This window comes from Empidonax traillii, unplaced genomic scaffold, assembly GCF_003031625.1.
Source record: "Empidonax traillii isolate 1590-97213 ecotype Southwest subspecies unplaced genomic scaffold, ASM303162v1 scaffold576:size640842, whole genome shotgun sequence".
Taxonomy (NCBI): domain Eukaryota; kingdom Metazoa; phylum Chordata; class Aves; order Passeriformes; family Tyrannidae; genus Empidonax; species Empidonax traillii.
Genome location: NW_020955769.1, coordinates 297012 through 312223, shown reverse-complemented (window position 1 = coordinate 312223; position 15212 = coordinate 297012). Strand labels below are relative to the sequence as shown.

The window sequence follows — 15212 nt, the reverse complement described above, 5'->3', positions numbered from 1 at the left end:
GTGGAAGTCCCAAGTTTCACATCCAGTTCTGGGGACAGATTGGCAGATTAAACAATACATTCTGAGGGTTCTTACACCACCTCTTTCCTTTTCCTCTCTTTGGTTCAGTTATTGATCATTTTGATAGTTGGGAATATCAATGATTTCTATAAAGAAAAAATATTGAAAGGTGAGTTGCAGTGATCATAGCAAATGGTTAGAAAAATAAGTTAATAGGAGAAGTACACTTCTTCCTACTGTGTTTTTTGTGAACCTTTTGCAACTGTGCTGTTTGTGAAGGAACGTGGAATTGAACTGCCTTGAGAGCAGTGTTTAAGATAATATGCATTGATACACAGAGACTTCTAACTTCGAGCACTTAGAGGTTAATATTCCCCATCCAGTCATCTTGGACTGCAAATGATAGAAAGGACTGCCTGAAGCTATGTTTTGTGGAGTTTTAATAAATATATCTATCTGGTTAAAAAGCTTCACCATAATGTGGCCCTTTCCCCTTGGAAATGAATGACAACCAAGATTCCCAACCAAGTTATTCTGAACTACGTCAGCACTTAATCAAAGTCCATGACAACTTGCAAAGCTGGGAAAGAGAAACAGAAGAGTTTAGCTCACTTATTTCTAAAAGCTCGTAGTTTAGCTTAGTGGGGTATGGTTTGGTTTTGTAGAAAATGTCAGTAAAACCAAAATTTCCTTGAGGTGTGAAAGCTGACAATGCCACTGCAGAGCATTCCCCACAGAAGACAGAGGAGAGGTAATTAGAGGATATGCTAGAAGGAGAATTATGCAAGGTATCAGCAAGCTAGAATATATTTATATTGTAAAACAGCGATGCATATAAGCTGCTCTGGACGTTTTGCTACTCTGGACTATAGTGCTCTTTCACGTCCTTCCATTACTGCATGTTCTTTTTGAACAATCTGCACAACATGAGGGGAGCAAGCTGGATTATACTGAAAACCAGAGAGCAAGTGTTTTCTGAGTTACTCTGTGCGCAAGCCTTTAGGATCTTTCTTTGTGTCTTGGTAGTTATTTGTTCAGCTCTTCCATTTATTTCTTACCTATTTCACATCTTTAAAAAAAGAAAAAAAGTATTTCCCTCCTACACTTATTTTTAAAAATAGCTTTATTGTTAGTATAATAAAGGGATGGGGGAGATGCATAAATGTTGTTTTGGGGATTACTAGACACTTCCAGAGAATGATGTCCAATTATTCTTGACAGTGCTGCAGCAGCATGTATCGCGGCATGAGCTAATCTTCTCTGCTGGCTAATCTGCCTGGTTTGGCTGTGCTGTGTGATACCCTGTAGATATGTTCATCTTTGAAAGAGGTGTTCAAATCTGTTCTTGCACAGAAATGTGCTTATAGATTCACATATACCTTGTTAGGTAATATATCTTTGGTAGAGAATTTTTACAGCACCTTCAACTCTTAAGTTACAAGATGTTTTTCAATTCTGTTTGAACATCTGCTGATTAGAATTTCAAATTTGCAAGAAAAGTAAAATATCTTGTGAAGAATGTGAAGAAATCAAAGGACTCAGCACAGAATTCTGCACAGAACTATCTTTATGTCATTATTAAGACTGCTTTTGAGTAGGCTTTGTATAGGAGTCTATGCAAAGGTTGGTTATTAAATAAAATGGTGTAAGCTGCAAATTCTGACAGTTTTGAACTTCTGCCTTTTGCCTTGGGAATGGAAATGATAAATACCAATACTAGTGGGCAGGTAAGATGATTTTGAAGTACCAGAATCTCTAATTTTTTATGGCAATATTGACCGCACTTTCTTTTACCTACTAGTGGGAATTTCTTTGAATGAATATAGAGGAGTCACTGTAGTATAGAAAACTAAACCTTCAGAGCAGTTAGTGTGTGTAATGAAAACACAAGTGTCTAGTGTGAATAATTAAGGTGACTGATGGTACTTGGCAGTGAAAGGCTTTGTCTTTTCCTGTCAGCAGTGATACCTGAATGGCTTAGCTTTCAGAAGCACAAAAATGTACCTCTACATAAGTGAGGTTCAGTTTTCTTTGGTAGATGGAGCTGCCTAATTAACCATGTGACACATGCGCTGTATGGCAGAGTCCAAATATGCTCCCTTTTCTTGAAAAACAAAAGTATGAATATACTGAATCTCAGGGTAATTGTGGCAGCAGGCAACAACTTTTTAGGTAATATACATCAAGATGTTTCCAATAGAGATGCTTTTAAGTGCTTTAAAGTCACTTTGTAAATGTGTAATCTGTGTAAATCTTTAATAAGCTTGTTTGGCACTTTTACCACTTTTCAAACTGTGCACTCAAACAAATCTGTCTTTTTTTAGCAGCTTTCTGCATGTCTTATCAATGAAATCAGGACCAGAATCTCTGGGTGGGAGAAAAAGGAGCTTCCTTTCTGTCACAATGCTATTCACATAATAGGGATCATTATATTTATTATATATTTTGTGTAACAGTGGGAAGTTCTCCAGCAGTACATTAGCAAAGTCTGGAACTCCATGCCTGGTCAAGGACATCCACTAGAGTATTCCCACCAGTGTGCTGTGCTTCTCCACTGGTAGCTTGCAGTAATCCAATTGCTGGGCAGTTGTGCCACATTCCAGAAAGTCTGACTACTCTCTGTTAACAGAAAGAAAGAAATTCAGATAAAATCAAGGGCCCACAAAAATTACAATCTGACTTTGTGTTGTGAATTATTATGCCATTTAGTTGATTTTTTCCTGAATCTTCATGTATCATTTTATTGGTATTTAAGTTGCTTACTGAATTTAGAATTTGAAAACTAAAACTTAAGAATCAAGTGTAGGTTTGAGTTGAAGCATTTGCTTATTGTCATTCTGTACTCCCATAACCAATGTTCTTGTATGTACTAGTGAAGAACATGCCATTGTTTTTCATCATGACAGCAAACTGGAGGTCTGTGATATTCTCTGTCTTGAATATGGGAGACTGTTTTGTTTTCTGTCCTCTCCAACTGCCCTTTCCCAGGAGGTTCCCAGAAGTGATGAAAGCAACCTTATACCTGCTTGTATGTAATCTTGAGTTTCCTTTAAATGACTCCTCCATAAGGAAGAGACAGTGCATTGCTTTGTGGCTTTAGCCATTTGTGCTCTGATGATGAAATGGAAGTGAATTTTTGATGATGTATTGTGAAGTAGTTTCTGGGGTGCTCAGAGGAGCTCAGATGTTTTGAGGCACTACATAATGTTTTTCCAAGATGTTTGCATTGGAGACCTGAGGAGTAGGTGATTCATAGTTTACTTCTAACATCAGAAAACAAGAATTGCAGTGCAGTGAGATGTATTATTACATTTACTAGATTGAAATCTTCTACGCTTGGAGTGGAAGTCTGGCATGTTTTTGGTTGATGACTGGGGTAAACGAACTTTAGTTGGCAGATGGATTCCCTTTTCCAATGCTGTTTCCCCTAGCAGAACATTATTTATTTTGTGGTTTAGTTATAGTGTGCTAAAAGAAATATTTCTCAGTAAATTCCTGTAGAGGAGACAACCTGTACTTGATACCATCCCATAATGAACTTAACAGCAAATGCACTGCAAGAGTTCATTTATCTAACTTCTACTTTATAAAAGCAGAGTTTTCAGGAGAAAACGTTTCACCTCTAAATATGGATTGGCTTTAAGGGTCAAAATACAAGTACATATATTGGTCTTCTGCCCCAGAACACACAAGTTAATAATGGAACTGTTGTAAAACCTGATGGCCTTGGTATGACATCAGACATTTGTGCACACGCAGACCACAGAACGTCCTTTCTGATTTCCAAAGCAATGAAGAAGCATGGAGTGCATGTAGCGCTAATAACTTAATTGAATATATCCACTCTGAACTAATAAAAAAATGTTCAGGACTACTGTCACTCAATTAGCTACTATATAACAGTGTTTGAAAGTCCTTTAAATTTAAAATTAAACCTATAAAAATTCAAGTTCCAATCCTTAAAGTGTCCTAGGCATTTGAAACAATGAGACTAAAGATCTGAATTCTCATTTTGGAAATGGAGCTCCCAGAAGATCGGCATTGCTAATTCAACAAGAATTACCCCCCTTGCCTTAAGATCAACCAATATATGCAAAACTATTTTCGTAACATTCAAAATGTGCTTGCGTATTCTTTCATTATCTGTTCTAATTAGCAGTACATATTTAAATATGTATATATTAATAACAGGTTTAGATTATTTAGTTACTGAAATTAGAAATGCTATTCTCGTACTCTGGGAAAATGAAAATCGTTCTTTTGTGGACACTTACGGAAATTCTGCATAAAAAATGCTTGACTAACAGAGAAGAGATAAATAATGTGTCACGTGGAATAAACTTAGCACACACTACAGATTTTCCTCCATGAAAACATGCTCTAAAAAGAACTAAAAGGTGTTCAAAAAAGAAATAAAGATACAACAAAGGACAGAATAGATTGTATTGGGGGTGGCAATGTAGACAGGAACATCATGAAGCTCTGCAGGTCTGCAAGAGGCAGGAGGCTTTGTAGAAAGTGAGGAGATGGGGCATTTGAAAGGTCATTTTCAAAAAAGTGATAAATCATGTTGTATATGTGCTTTCTTACTGGATTTATAGAACTGTCAAAAGGGTCTTGCTGAAGCAGTGTAGAAGATTGTATAAATTTTCAAGATCTCTTTTAGATAGTATTAGATAACATTTCTACATATGCTTGGAAAGGATCTGTAAAACCATCAGGATTTAAAAAACAGTTTTTACATAGAAAGGACTGAGATGCCTCCTGCCCAGTCCATATCTACAGGGTTTCTTGCATCTGCTTCTTACACATTGATTGCAGATAAGCTGATGAACTTGATTTTTAAGCTCATCTAGTTAGGAGTTTATGTATTCTTGTATCTGCAGTGGACATTGGTTCAGCAATTTGAAATCTTATTTCAAGAAGTAAGGGCAACCTTTCAGACCACGTGAGAAAGAATTGAGTGAAATGCCTGTTCAGTACTGAAACTACAGTCAAAGGATGTTTTCATTTTAACAATCAGACTTTGAATTTTTGGCACCTCGGGAAAGGTATTTGTCACATTTGAGTGTGATATGACCCACACTGAGATTGGAGGCAATGATCACAAGGGGAGATACATATCCATTCAATCTGCATGCTTCTATCCATATTTCTGAATTGTATATACCAAATACCAATACAGAAAACTTGCCTTTCTTGCTTTGTTCCTAGAACTGAGTTTCAAAGCCAGCCACAGATAATAGCCATGTCTTTTCATAGCCTGGTGCTACTGAAACAAAGAGCAAAGATAATTCCAGTTTTCTTCTCCTTTTTTTTCTTTTTTTTTTTTAATAATTCCATATGTGATACTTCTTCCCTCTCTGTTTTTTTAACAATCACCCTCATATAAAGGCAACCTGTCGTTCTCTCCCGCAGTTGATGTTTTATAGTCCAGGAGCTTGAAATACATCAGGCACATATTTTATATATATAAATATGTGTCTGTGTATATATGCACAATCATTCACTCACTCATTTTTATCCTTTTCCATCTCTCCAGAACTGTAGTTGTGTGGGGTTTATATCTTTTGAGCATTCGAGGAGCAGCAGTAATGTAAAGCACTCGAGTAGGAGGCAGAATGTTGCCCTTTGTACCATCAGACAGGAAAAACATCACAGCATAGGCAATACCATACTTCATTTTGTATGCAGGGGCTGCATGAGCCCTGTAACTGTGTGACTCTTTTCCCTATTATGTCATCTTAATACTGCTTATTGCTAGTTAACATTACTTTTGGAAGTGGGAAATTTGAGGCAATTTCTTCACTTTTACAAAGTGTTACAGACAAAGCAGAAAAAAGCTGATTTCCTTTGTAAGCTAGAAAGTGGTGGCTCTGGAAGATGCCCTCCTCACCTGCAGGAAAAAGTATTGACATGTTTCTAAGTCACATGCTCCCTGCAAAGCTGAATAACATTGACTAGCTCTAGACAAAGAGAAAATAACCTACATCTTTTCAGCTACAGAGCAAGATGATGTGGCATGACACGGCCCCGTGTCAAATGCCTGTTCCCCCCTGTGGTTAGTGTCAGAATGGTGCACGAAGAGAAGCTTCTGAAAACTGGGATAGTGAAGGAGCAGTGAACTCCCCTGCCAGTACTGGCAGTGAGGAGGAAGAAAGGTGCCTAAATTTAACAGTTCTGACTTGAATGTCTGCTTGGGAGTTCAACCTGGAGTACCATAGGCATGAATTTCAGAAATGACAACCAACTCTACTTAAAAGTAGAAAAGATTTCAGTGAAGGTGATCAAAACACAAAAGCAATAGCTTTGTTACTATCTGGGCATACCTAACTTAGGTGATTTTGGAGGATGACAAAAAGAGAGGATGACAAAAAACCTCCACAAATCTAATACGACTTGTGTTGATAGATGGTCAACAAAATGCAGTAAATGATCCAATATTTATTAATACCCTGTAAGGAAGACGAGTAAAAACTTCATGCTGGCATTAATTTTTGAGACCTGAGTAATCCCCTGGCGGGTGGGGGCCCTTCACTTCTGACTGAGGTAAGGTTCCACCTCGTAAGCCAAGTCCCTAACTGTATTTTTTGTTTCCCTCTCCACGGCAGGTTACGTGTTCTGTATGTTACATCGCCTGCCCGAACAACATGACTGCACGTTTGACCACATGGGGCGTGGGCGTGAGGAAGCCATTATGAAAATGGTGAAACTGGATCGGAAAGTAGGGAGATCTTGCCAACGCATTGGCGAAGGATGTTCCTGAGTGCAAGACTGCAACCAAATGCTGTTCTCTTAGTTCACTAATGTTAGCCTTATTTAGGACAAAGTCAGCCAGACACCTTGTACTAGGCAAGTTTCAGACTACAGCCAATCAGTTTCCTTTCTTTAGCCAACCGTCCTGGTACTGTAGTTTAGGGGTTGATGGTGGTCGAAATTGATTTCTGGCTGGTTACTAAGGTGCCTGCTAGCCACCGTATAAAAATAAAACATGGAGAAATATTATTTTTGAGTATGGCTAGTGGATTTAAAACAAAGCGAGAAAAATCCAAAGGCTTCTGTTATTGCTGGAGTCACTCTAAAAGCCTTATGCTGGAAACATTCCAGCTGCAGAGTTAAAACAAATAGTTGTATAGAAGCTGGTGTAAAAGTTTGCTATGCACATGGCTTTCAGACAAACTGTTTAATGTGCAGCCTTTCACCTCTTCACTGCTAGTGAATCCTGAGGAGGTGAAATACTACTAAGAGCAGCAAGTGCAGCTGCTGAAGCCCAGAAGACCTGACTGGTCACTCGTGCCTTCATTGCGTGTGGCTTTTGAGTTAGGCAGTGTCACCAGCATCAGGGATTCTGTTGGGGTAGAAACACCTTTCTGGTTCTTCCCAGGAAGCCAAAAAGAAAGGGGACAGAGATTCTTATGAAAAATTTTTATATGTATCTTACTATAAAGAACCTATCAGGGTTTTCTTTTTTTCTTTTTCTTTTTTTTTTTTCTCTGTTAAATTATGATCTCACTTTAAAGCCAACTCCATCCCGGAGCAGTAAATGGTGCATACTTTTTACATGGCATCTACAGAGATTCTACGCGTTGTGTGAACAGGTTCCACGTACCTTGAGCAGTGCAGCCATTCCCACCGGCCGAAACCTGATTGGCTCTTGTTTGCCTTTTGCTAAGTGCAGGTATCTGATAATTGATCAAATAAGGCTAATTCACAGCACAGTAGCCATGGCTGGATTCTACAGACTGACTTTCTGTAGCTAGACTTATATATTGGGGGGAAAAAAAGGACATTTTGTAGCAAACGGAATTCAGTAACAGTATTGGGGAACAACCTGTAAAACACCCTTTTCCAGAATGAGTTTGTGAGTTCCTCACGTCCAGAGTGTCAATGAGATAATCAAATGGGCCCTACCAGCCCTCCTTCTATGCAGCTGAACGCTCTCAAGAAAAATCTTTGCCCGGAAAGCAAGTATAGCAAGTGGATGTGAAAAGCATTACATGGAGTAGAATGTTCTGGATACGGTTAGACCTATGGTTCTGTTCTGCATTACGGTGTGTCACGTTGAGCTGAGATGAATTGCACCAGTTCTGTCAGTTTGGAAACAAAAAAAAAAAGCAGACTTCGTAATCGGGCTGTCTCCTGCTGCACACAGGGTTTTTTGCAGGTATAAAGGATCTGTACCGCTCTTGTTGCCCAGCTTAATCCTCAACGAATTTAACTTCTCAGTCTATTAGTAAGTTATTAACAAGTGGGTAAATTTGTAAGAAAACCTGAGGGAAGGAAAGAAAGACTGTCTCATCTTCAAATACTGGGCAGATCTAAAACATCCAGGGGGGTGAAGTGACATGTCACTTGAAAAACCCGTGTTTTGGGAATGAGCTTGTATGAGTCATCCTCCATTCTACTTGTTACAGGTAATTAACTCATTATAGGCCAAATTATATTGTTACTTTGGTAGCCAGTTAGGAACATTTAACAAGGAGACAACTAATTAAAAAAAAAGAATATAAATATATATATATATATGTCTCTCCACACACACAGCATCTGACCTGTATTAGCATTAACCATCAGAAGTGTCCCATCATCATAAATGCAAGCTATCCAAAAGGCAAGCTCTTTTTTTTTTTCTTGTTGTTATTCAAGAATATGAAAGCAGCAGCAGAATCTTCTGAAATGTGCTGCATTTTCAGGAAATGGTCCTGGTGAGAGGGACTGTCCAAGAATATTATTTACATTTGCTGTGAGGAGTTAAAATAACATGAATTTTGGCGGCTGCTGTGATACGCACTTTCTTTTCGTACAAAATCCTACCCTGGCATTTGATGGGCATTCTGATTGATAAACAAGACTTTTCTGCATTAATACTGAAGATGCTATTTTGTTCCTCCCTAATATTCTCTTTAATCTCATTACAAGTGCACAGATGGTTTCAAGGTGGCTCTTGAGAGAACACTAAAGTTCATGTGAATTATGGACAATGTTCACTTTAAGCAAGAAGTTGGGGAGGGGGTTGTTCCTTTGCAGTATCTGTTCTGTGAAGTTTGTTAAACGTAAAGAAAGCTTAAGTTCTTGTATCTTAAAAGAAGATCTTATTTAACCCTTTTGTGTTCTAGATTTACTTACACATGTAGCCTAGAGCTCAGTTTTAGTTTAACATTGTGAAAATATTAAAAGAACCTTGTAACTTTATTCTTTTTCCTCATGCTAAAAACAAAAAAAAAAAAATTAAACCAATCAGATTAAAGTTTGAATTCCTTTCTGCCTATTCCAACAGGTCATGCTATTTTGTACCACTTCTGCTGTAAATTTATGTAAGAAATACGAACTGGGAAAATACCAACGTTAGGTCAGTAACTTCAAGCTGAATTTACCATCGGGGAAAGGTGGACAGGAATTTCTGCTGGCTTGGAAGGGAAGGAGAGCGTGTCTCCTGGGTCTGAGTTTAGTGGTTTGTTTTATAAGCAGATCTACTGTAGCCAATTTGGTCCATTTAACTTTGAGGTTAGATACAGTAATCCAGTGAATAGGTTGTGCATACTCTCTACGTCGAATGCATATTGTATGCTGTATCATTGGCATTAAAATGTCTTAAATGTTCTTTCATGCACTTTGACAACTTCACCTAGAATAACTGTATTCATAATGCACAAATAGAGGAATAACTGTTGTTTCTTAATCGTTTAGATGCTATAGAAACACAAGGCTAATTAAAAAACAATTACTGTATTAGAGGGAGAGAGAATATAGAAATAATTATTTTGAAACTATTTTGAAAATTGTTTGGAATTGAAATTGTGCCTGATTCATGGGACACATACACCCTTTTTTTTTTCCTCAAATTCATGGAGTACTTTCTATTCTAAAACTCTGCATGATTCTTGAACAAGATGGCTGTGTTCTGGTAAAGGTAAGTTACATAAAACAGCTCTGCCATGTCATCAAGTTTCAGACCTTCAACTGGGTGTGAGCCAGGGCTTCAAGGAAAAATAAAAATTGCCCGTGGAGGTTGCTGTGCCAGAGCCTGTCATTATAATTGCAGCTCTTTCTGTTTTGAAGCAGCTCAGTGTCTTGAATGAGCATCAGTGTAACTGTAACATGAGGTACCTGAGAACAGGAGCTACTCTTCAGCAGTGCACAGGCACCACACTGAAAAGAGTCCTGGTGCAATTATAGCAGTCCAAAAGTAATATTAACTGCTTTTATCTACTCAATGGAAGGTGATAAATACATTCAAAACTTGAATTTTGCATGACTTTTCTTTTGGATAAATTGTAATCCCCTGGCCCAGTGAATACAATGTCCTCTTTATATTTAGCTTTGTACTCTCTGAGGTGTTCAGTTCATTCTACCACCAGCAATTCCTTCTGTGATTATGCTACAACTTAGATATAAATCTCCAGGGGATAAAAGCACTTTTTTGTTATCTTACAATGATTATTTCAGTACAGAGACACATCGGGGAGGAAAACTGATACTAATGGAGTCATAAAAATACAGATTTTATAATAGACTCCAAGCAATGTGCCAGTGGAATATCTGACAGCACCTGTCCTCACAGTTGATGTGTAGACAGTTAAGTGTCCAGACAAATGAATTAACATTCTTTTTGTTGTATTGTAGTTACTGAAATTGTCAGTCATCAGAGGAGCAGCAAAGAGAAGGTCTAATCAAAGTAATCCCTTAATGTAACAATGAGCTTGTAGCCAATTCACTCTGGATATAAGTTTGTATTCTCCTGGAAACTTTTATACCTAGAAAACAAATGGAAACACTTAAGTTCACACTATTTAAAAATGAACTGTATTTATTGGCACCAGATGGTTTATTTCATTACTCAAGTACCTGATTAGAATTCTGCACACACAACAAAAATAATGTAAACATTAGTTAGCTGTGGTCCAACTCAAAAACTGTTGTGGCAGGAGCTGCTCTGTAAGGATACAGTTCTAGTGGACCCAGTTCATAATCTTATGCTGAGTTAAGACTGTGTCTGTACACACTTTACTGCATAAAGGACCATGGTGGAAAAAGAGTGCATAAGGTTAAATTATTCAAAAGTGTTTGCAGTGTACGCTTTACATGGTAAACTTTTGCAATAGTGGGCTTTATTTCTCACTATCAGCAGCTGTTTTGGGACAACAAACTTTGCTGCTGGTGGAAAGAGCCACTTCTGAAAGCCATCAGTGAGAGGGACTCTCTTCCTGGTCTTCACTCATTTTTCCTTTTTGTTGACTCAGTCAGCATGTGCAGCTGGGTATTTTAAAGTAGTTCTGCTTGAATGTTCCTCTTCTTGGCTTTTCAGTACTCCCCACAGGGAAAAAAAAAAAAAGCTTCAACTTTGTTGTTCTTACAAGTCCCTGCACGTCAGTCTGGGTGGATTAAAATATAGATGTTGGTATATAGAAGTGACAACCTCCTTGGATTTTACTGCAGTGCCAGGCTGTTTCTTCAGTTAACTGAAACATAATGCAGACACAATTTACCTGTTCTGGACGCCTCATCTTCCAATCTGAAGTTGGTCAGGAGGAAAGAAGGGATAAAAGCAGGAGGTAGAGGGTGCAAAGTGACAAGTGCTTAGTGGTCACGTCCACCTTCCTCTTCCATTCAGCTCAGATCACGAAACAGTAAAGAGGCAGATAATTACTTGCCAAACAGCACCAACTTTTTTGACTTGGTACTACAGAAAACTATTTTGCTTTATCTTTGTGAATATACCTGTGTCTGAGTCCATTCTGCAACATGTTATATGCAAAGAAATGAAACGGGACCGTCATAATTAGAAAACATTTTTGATGGATTATTTAGTAATAACTACATATTTTACTAATGGACCTTCCTATTTTGCAATATGCTGCTATTTTCTTTAGAAGAAAAGCAGAACTTTATAAGACTAACTGTAAATGATTTCAAATTCAATACGTGCATCTGAAGCATTAGGAAAAGATTACTGAAAGTATATATAGTTTTTAAAGATGATGATAAACTGCATCCTCTAACAAAAGGGTTTTGTTCTTCAGATAGTAGCAAGTGTTGATGGCAATGGTTTAAGCATAAGCAGGATGTTCCTTTCTGCTAGGTTTGTGCAAAGCCTAACATGCAGTAGGATGCTGTGAGTTAATGACTTGTAGCACGGTGCAGTGACTGTGTAAGTAATGAGAATAAAATTATAGAGACCTACTCTTGTCTGTTGGCTCTCCCTTCACACAAAAGGACAGATGACACCCACTGGCTCCTTGTTGCTTAGTCCCCTTAACTCTCCTCTGAGTTGCAGAAGACACTTCCTCTACTAGCATGCTAAGGGAGGATGGAAAACCACATTGCAACTGGAGGGTTTTCAGAAAAAAGAAAAGTTGACATCCCTGAAAGTGAAGTGTTGAAGTCATCCTCTACATCAAAGATGCAACATCAGAAGGAGCTTTCTTTAGGGTTCTTGGAAGTAACGCCTGAAAATGTTGGGGTGATTTTCTCCTCTTAGATTGTTCAGGGGCTCTTATCCTAAAAAAATAATAATAATATTTAAAAAAAAAAAAAGGCATAGCATTGTATCATCCCTTGAAAGAGACCTGCATGATCATCACTGCTGCATTAAGCAAGCTAAATGAAAGGTTCATTGTTAGCTCCTGAAACATTTAGTCTCATCTCTCAGCTTTTCAAAGGAGCAAATAAATGCAAGACTCAGAGGAAGGAGAAAAGAGTCTGAGCTAGAGTTAACCTAAATTCATTCTTCATTCCAGCAATAATTTGTCTTTTCTCCCCTCGCCTTCTCCTTCTGCAGTGTTTATACTACATTTGCTTTGGATTCCTGAAAGCTTTATCTACTCTGGTTTCTGGAGGCATCTTTTAACATGCTGCATTTAGCAGCAGCATGTGGAAGGTGATGAGTTCCAATAAGTTTATCGCTGTGGTCAGCACAACTGTTCTTGTCCACACTAGAGTGTTAAGAGGGTGGCTACCTAAAAATGTTTTAGCTGATCCACCCCATACCAGCTTTGCATGAATCCTGCTTATTTGGAGAGTCCGTTGCGTGCCAGAGATGTAACCTTTATTCTATCTGCAAGCAGACTTTACCCTTTGTTACCTTCCCCCTCCATCCCCTAATATTTCTCTAGATTGAAACATTGAAACATCAGGCAAGCAGCGCTTAGTTACAAATTGTGCAGCTGTACAGCTGTTTTCAAGTCACACTGCATTGCACTTGTTTTCTCTTTTTGACTGTTTGGTCTCAGGTCTTCTCAAATATAATAGTTCCAAATGGACCATTCCGTACACGGACACATAAACACACACAAATCCCCTGGGATGTCAAATGGCTGTAGCAGAATTATGCTGCTGGACTAAAACCAGCTTTCGCTTCCTGCACACCCACATACACATTATCAGTCCTTGTCTGGCTTGTGTTCTGGGGAGATGTAGCTCAACCCTATATCTCAATTTGCCTGTTTAATAGTAGCTGTAGTTTAATCATTATCAACTGCTATAGACGTAGTCCTGGAACCACCTTTATATTCATTTGCAATTCCACTGCAAACACCCCCCTAACAGCTGCGAGGTTTGAGTGACTGCACGCAGTTGGGTTACTGATCTTTCTCAGTAGCATGTGTCATGCTGTCCCAGGGGCACAGAACTCTGAAGGATGAAGGGAGCGTGTGTGTGTGCGTGGGATCAGCTCAGTGATGCTTACTGTACTCCAGCTGCTACCTCAATAGCAATACTTTGCTTAAAGCAGCAACTCCTGTGTGCTGTTTGAAACTTAACTAACCTGCTGGCCTGTTCTAGCACCCATGTAGGCCTTGATTTCTCTATTTGCTGTGATTTTTGTTGGCTTTCTCCATCATCCCTTTTGCAAAATCCCCCTCATCAACTATAATGCCCACTTCCACATCAAATTGCCATGTTGAAAGGCAGAGTCTGTGTGAAGACAACGTAACAGTAGAAACAATTACATCTAAAGGCTTGTATTGCTGGTAGCTGTTTCCATCTGTAATGGAAATGTTGATTTTTAAGTGTTAAATGACTGCTGCTGTTTAGGCTATGAAACTCCTAGAGATGTCTTAATACACTGTAGCAAATAACATTAAGGTGAAGTTCTACTTCCAGTTTAAATCCCTTCTTCCTTTCTCTAAACTGTCTCTGTGGACTTTCTCAACATGAGAAACCTTAGGGATAGTTTGATACTGCAGGCACTGGAGATACGCAGGCAGCGTTTAATACCACCTCTGCAAGTACAAAGTACCCATCCAGGCCAAGAGTACAAAACTCTCTCTTTGTTCTGCCTTTAATTCTTCCTTTCCATTACCCCCATGTTAACCCAGTGTTGTTACTCTGTGGATAAAATATTAAGCTATCACTCGTTTGCCAGGTAATGCTAAACATCAGTCACAGTGATCTATATAAGATCATTAGCCTGTGGTTGATACTGGGGGTCGGTTTGGTTTCTTTACATCAAGCTTCATGAAGACAGTTCTCCACTGTTAAAAGCTGCTGAAACAGGCAGATTCAGGAAACCATGGGTCAAGCAGACCCAAGTCAAACTCGTTACGTGAATCAGCAGCAGTTCCTTGCCTTTGCTGTTCTCTGTCTGGATGATAAAGAGAAAGCCAACTGCACTGCTATCCCAAGCCCTGGAAGATCTCAGGAGTCACAGAACCTGTCCATGAGTCCTTGAAGGCAATAAAGTTGTATATTGTACCTGCTTTCTAACCATGTTTGTTGTGTGAAACAATAAAATTGTTTATGAAGAGATAAAATGTATTAAACAAGACAGTGCTGATCTGTGATTGAACTATGCATTGTGGGGTGGCCTTCTTTTACCAGCCTTTGGCTGGTAGCAGAAAGGTAGGTAAGAAAATTCAACAAGCCTATGGAACTTAAATCACTCCACAGGAACTGAAACAAATGTTAGGCCCTATGCAGTCTGCATGCATCCAGCAAGGCAGAAAGATTAATGCCTTTATTTCACACCAGCCCTGAGTCAGTCACTTAACATCAACACAGATCAGTTTTCCTCAGCCAACATTCAGCATCTTTCTAGAGTAAAGGCAAGGAGGATCAATCATTTTGAGAGCAGTCTGCAGATAAAACATATCAGAGTTAAATATCTACTATAAAGATTACACAGCTTTGTGTAAAACATACCAAAATAGAATTCTGATACTGAAATGCATTTCAGATACAACATTACATTTCTGTTTTCTCAGAAAGCTCCATGG

The 15212-nt window shown here is 38.6% G+C and overlaps 1 protein-coding gene across 3 annotated transcripts in view; it reads left to right on the top strand.

Moving 5' to 3' along the window:
- ZFAND3 (zinc finger AN1-type containing 3) overlaps positions 1 to 11318 on the top strand; it is a 141322-nt gene extending 130004 nt beyond the window's left edge. For all 3 annotated transcript variants that reach the window (XM_027898065.1, XM_027898066.1, XM_027898067.1), the window contains one exon: positions 6612 to 11318. In XM_027898065.1, the coding sequence (XP_027753866.1) occupies positions 6612 to 6766 (155 nt within the window). In that variant the 3' untranslated portion in view covers positions 6767 to 11318. The remainder of the gene's footprint in view (positions 1 to 6611) is intronic.
- Positions 11319 to 15212: the final 3894 nt, after the last annotated feature.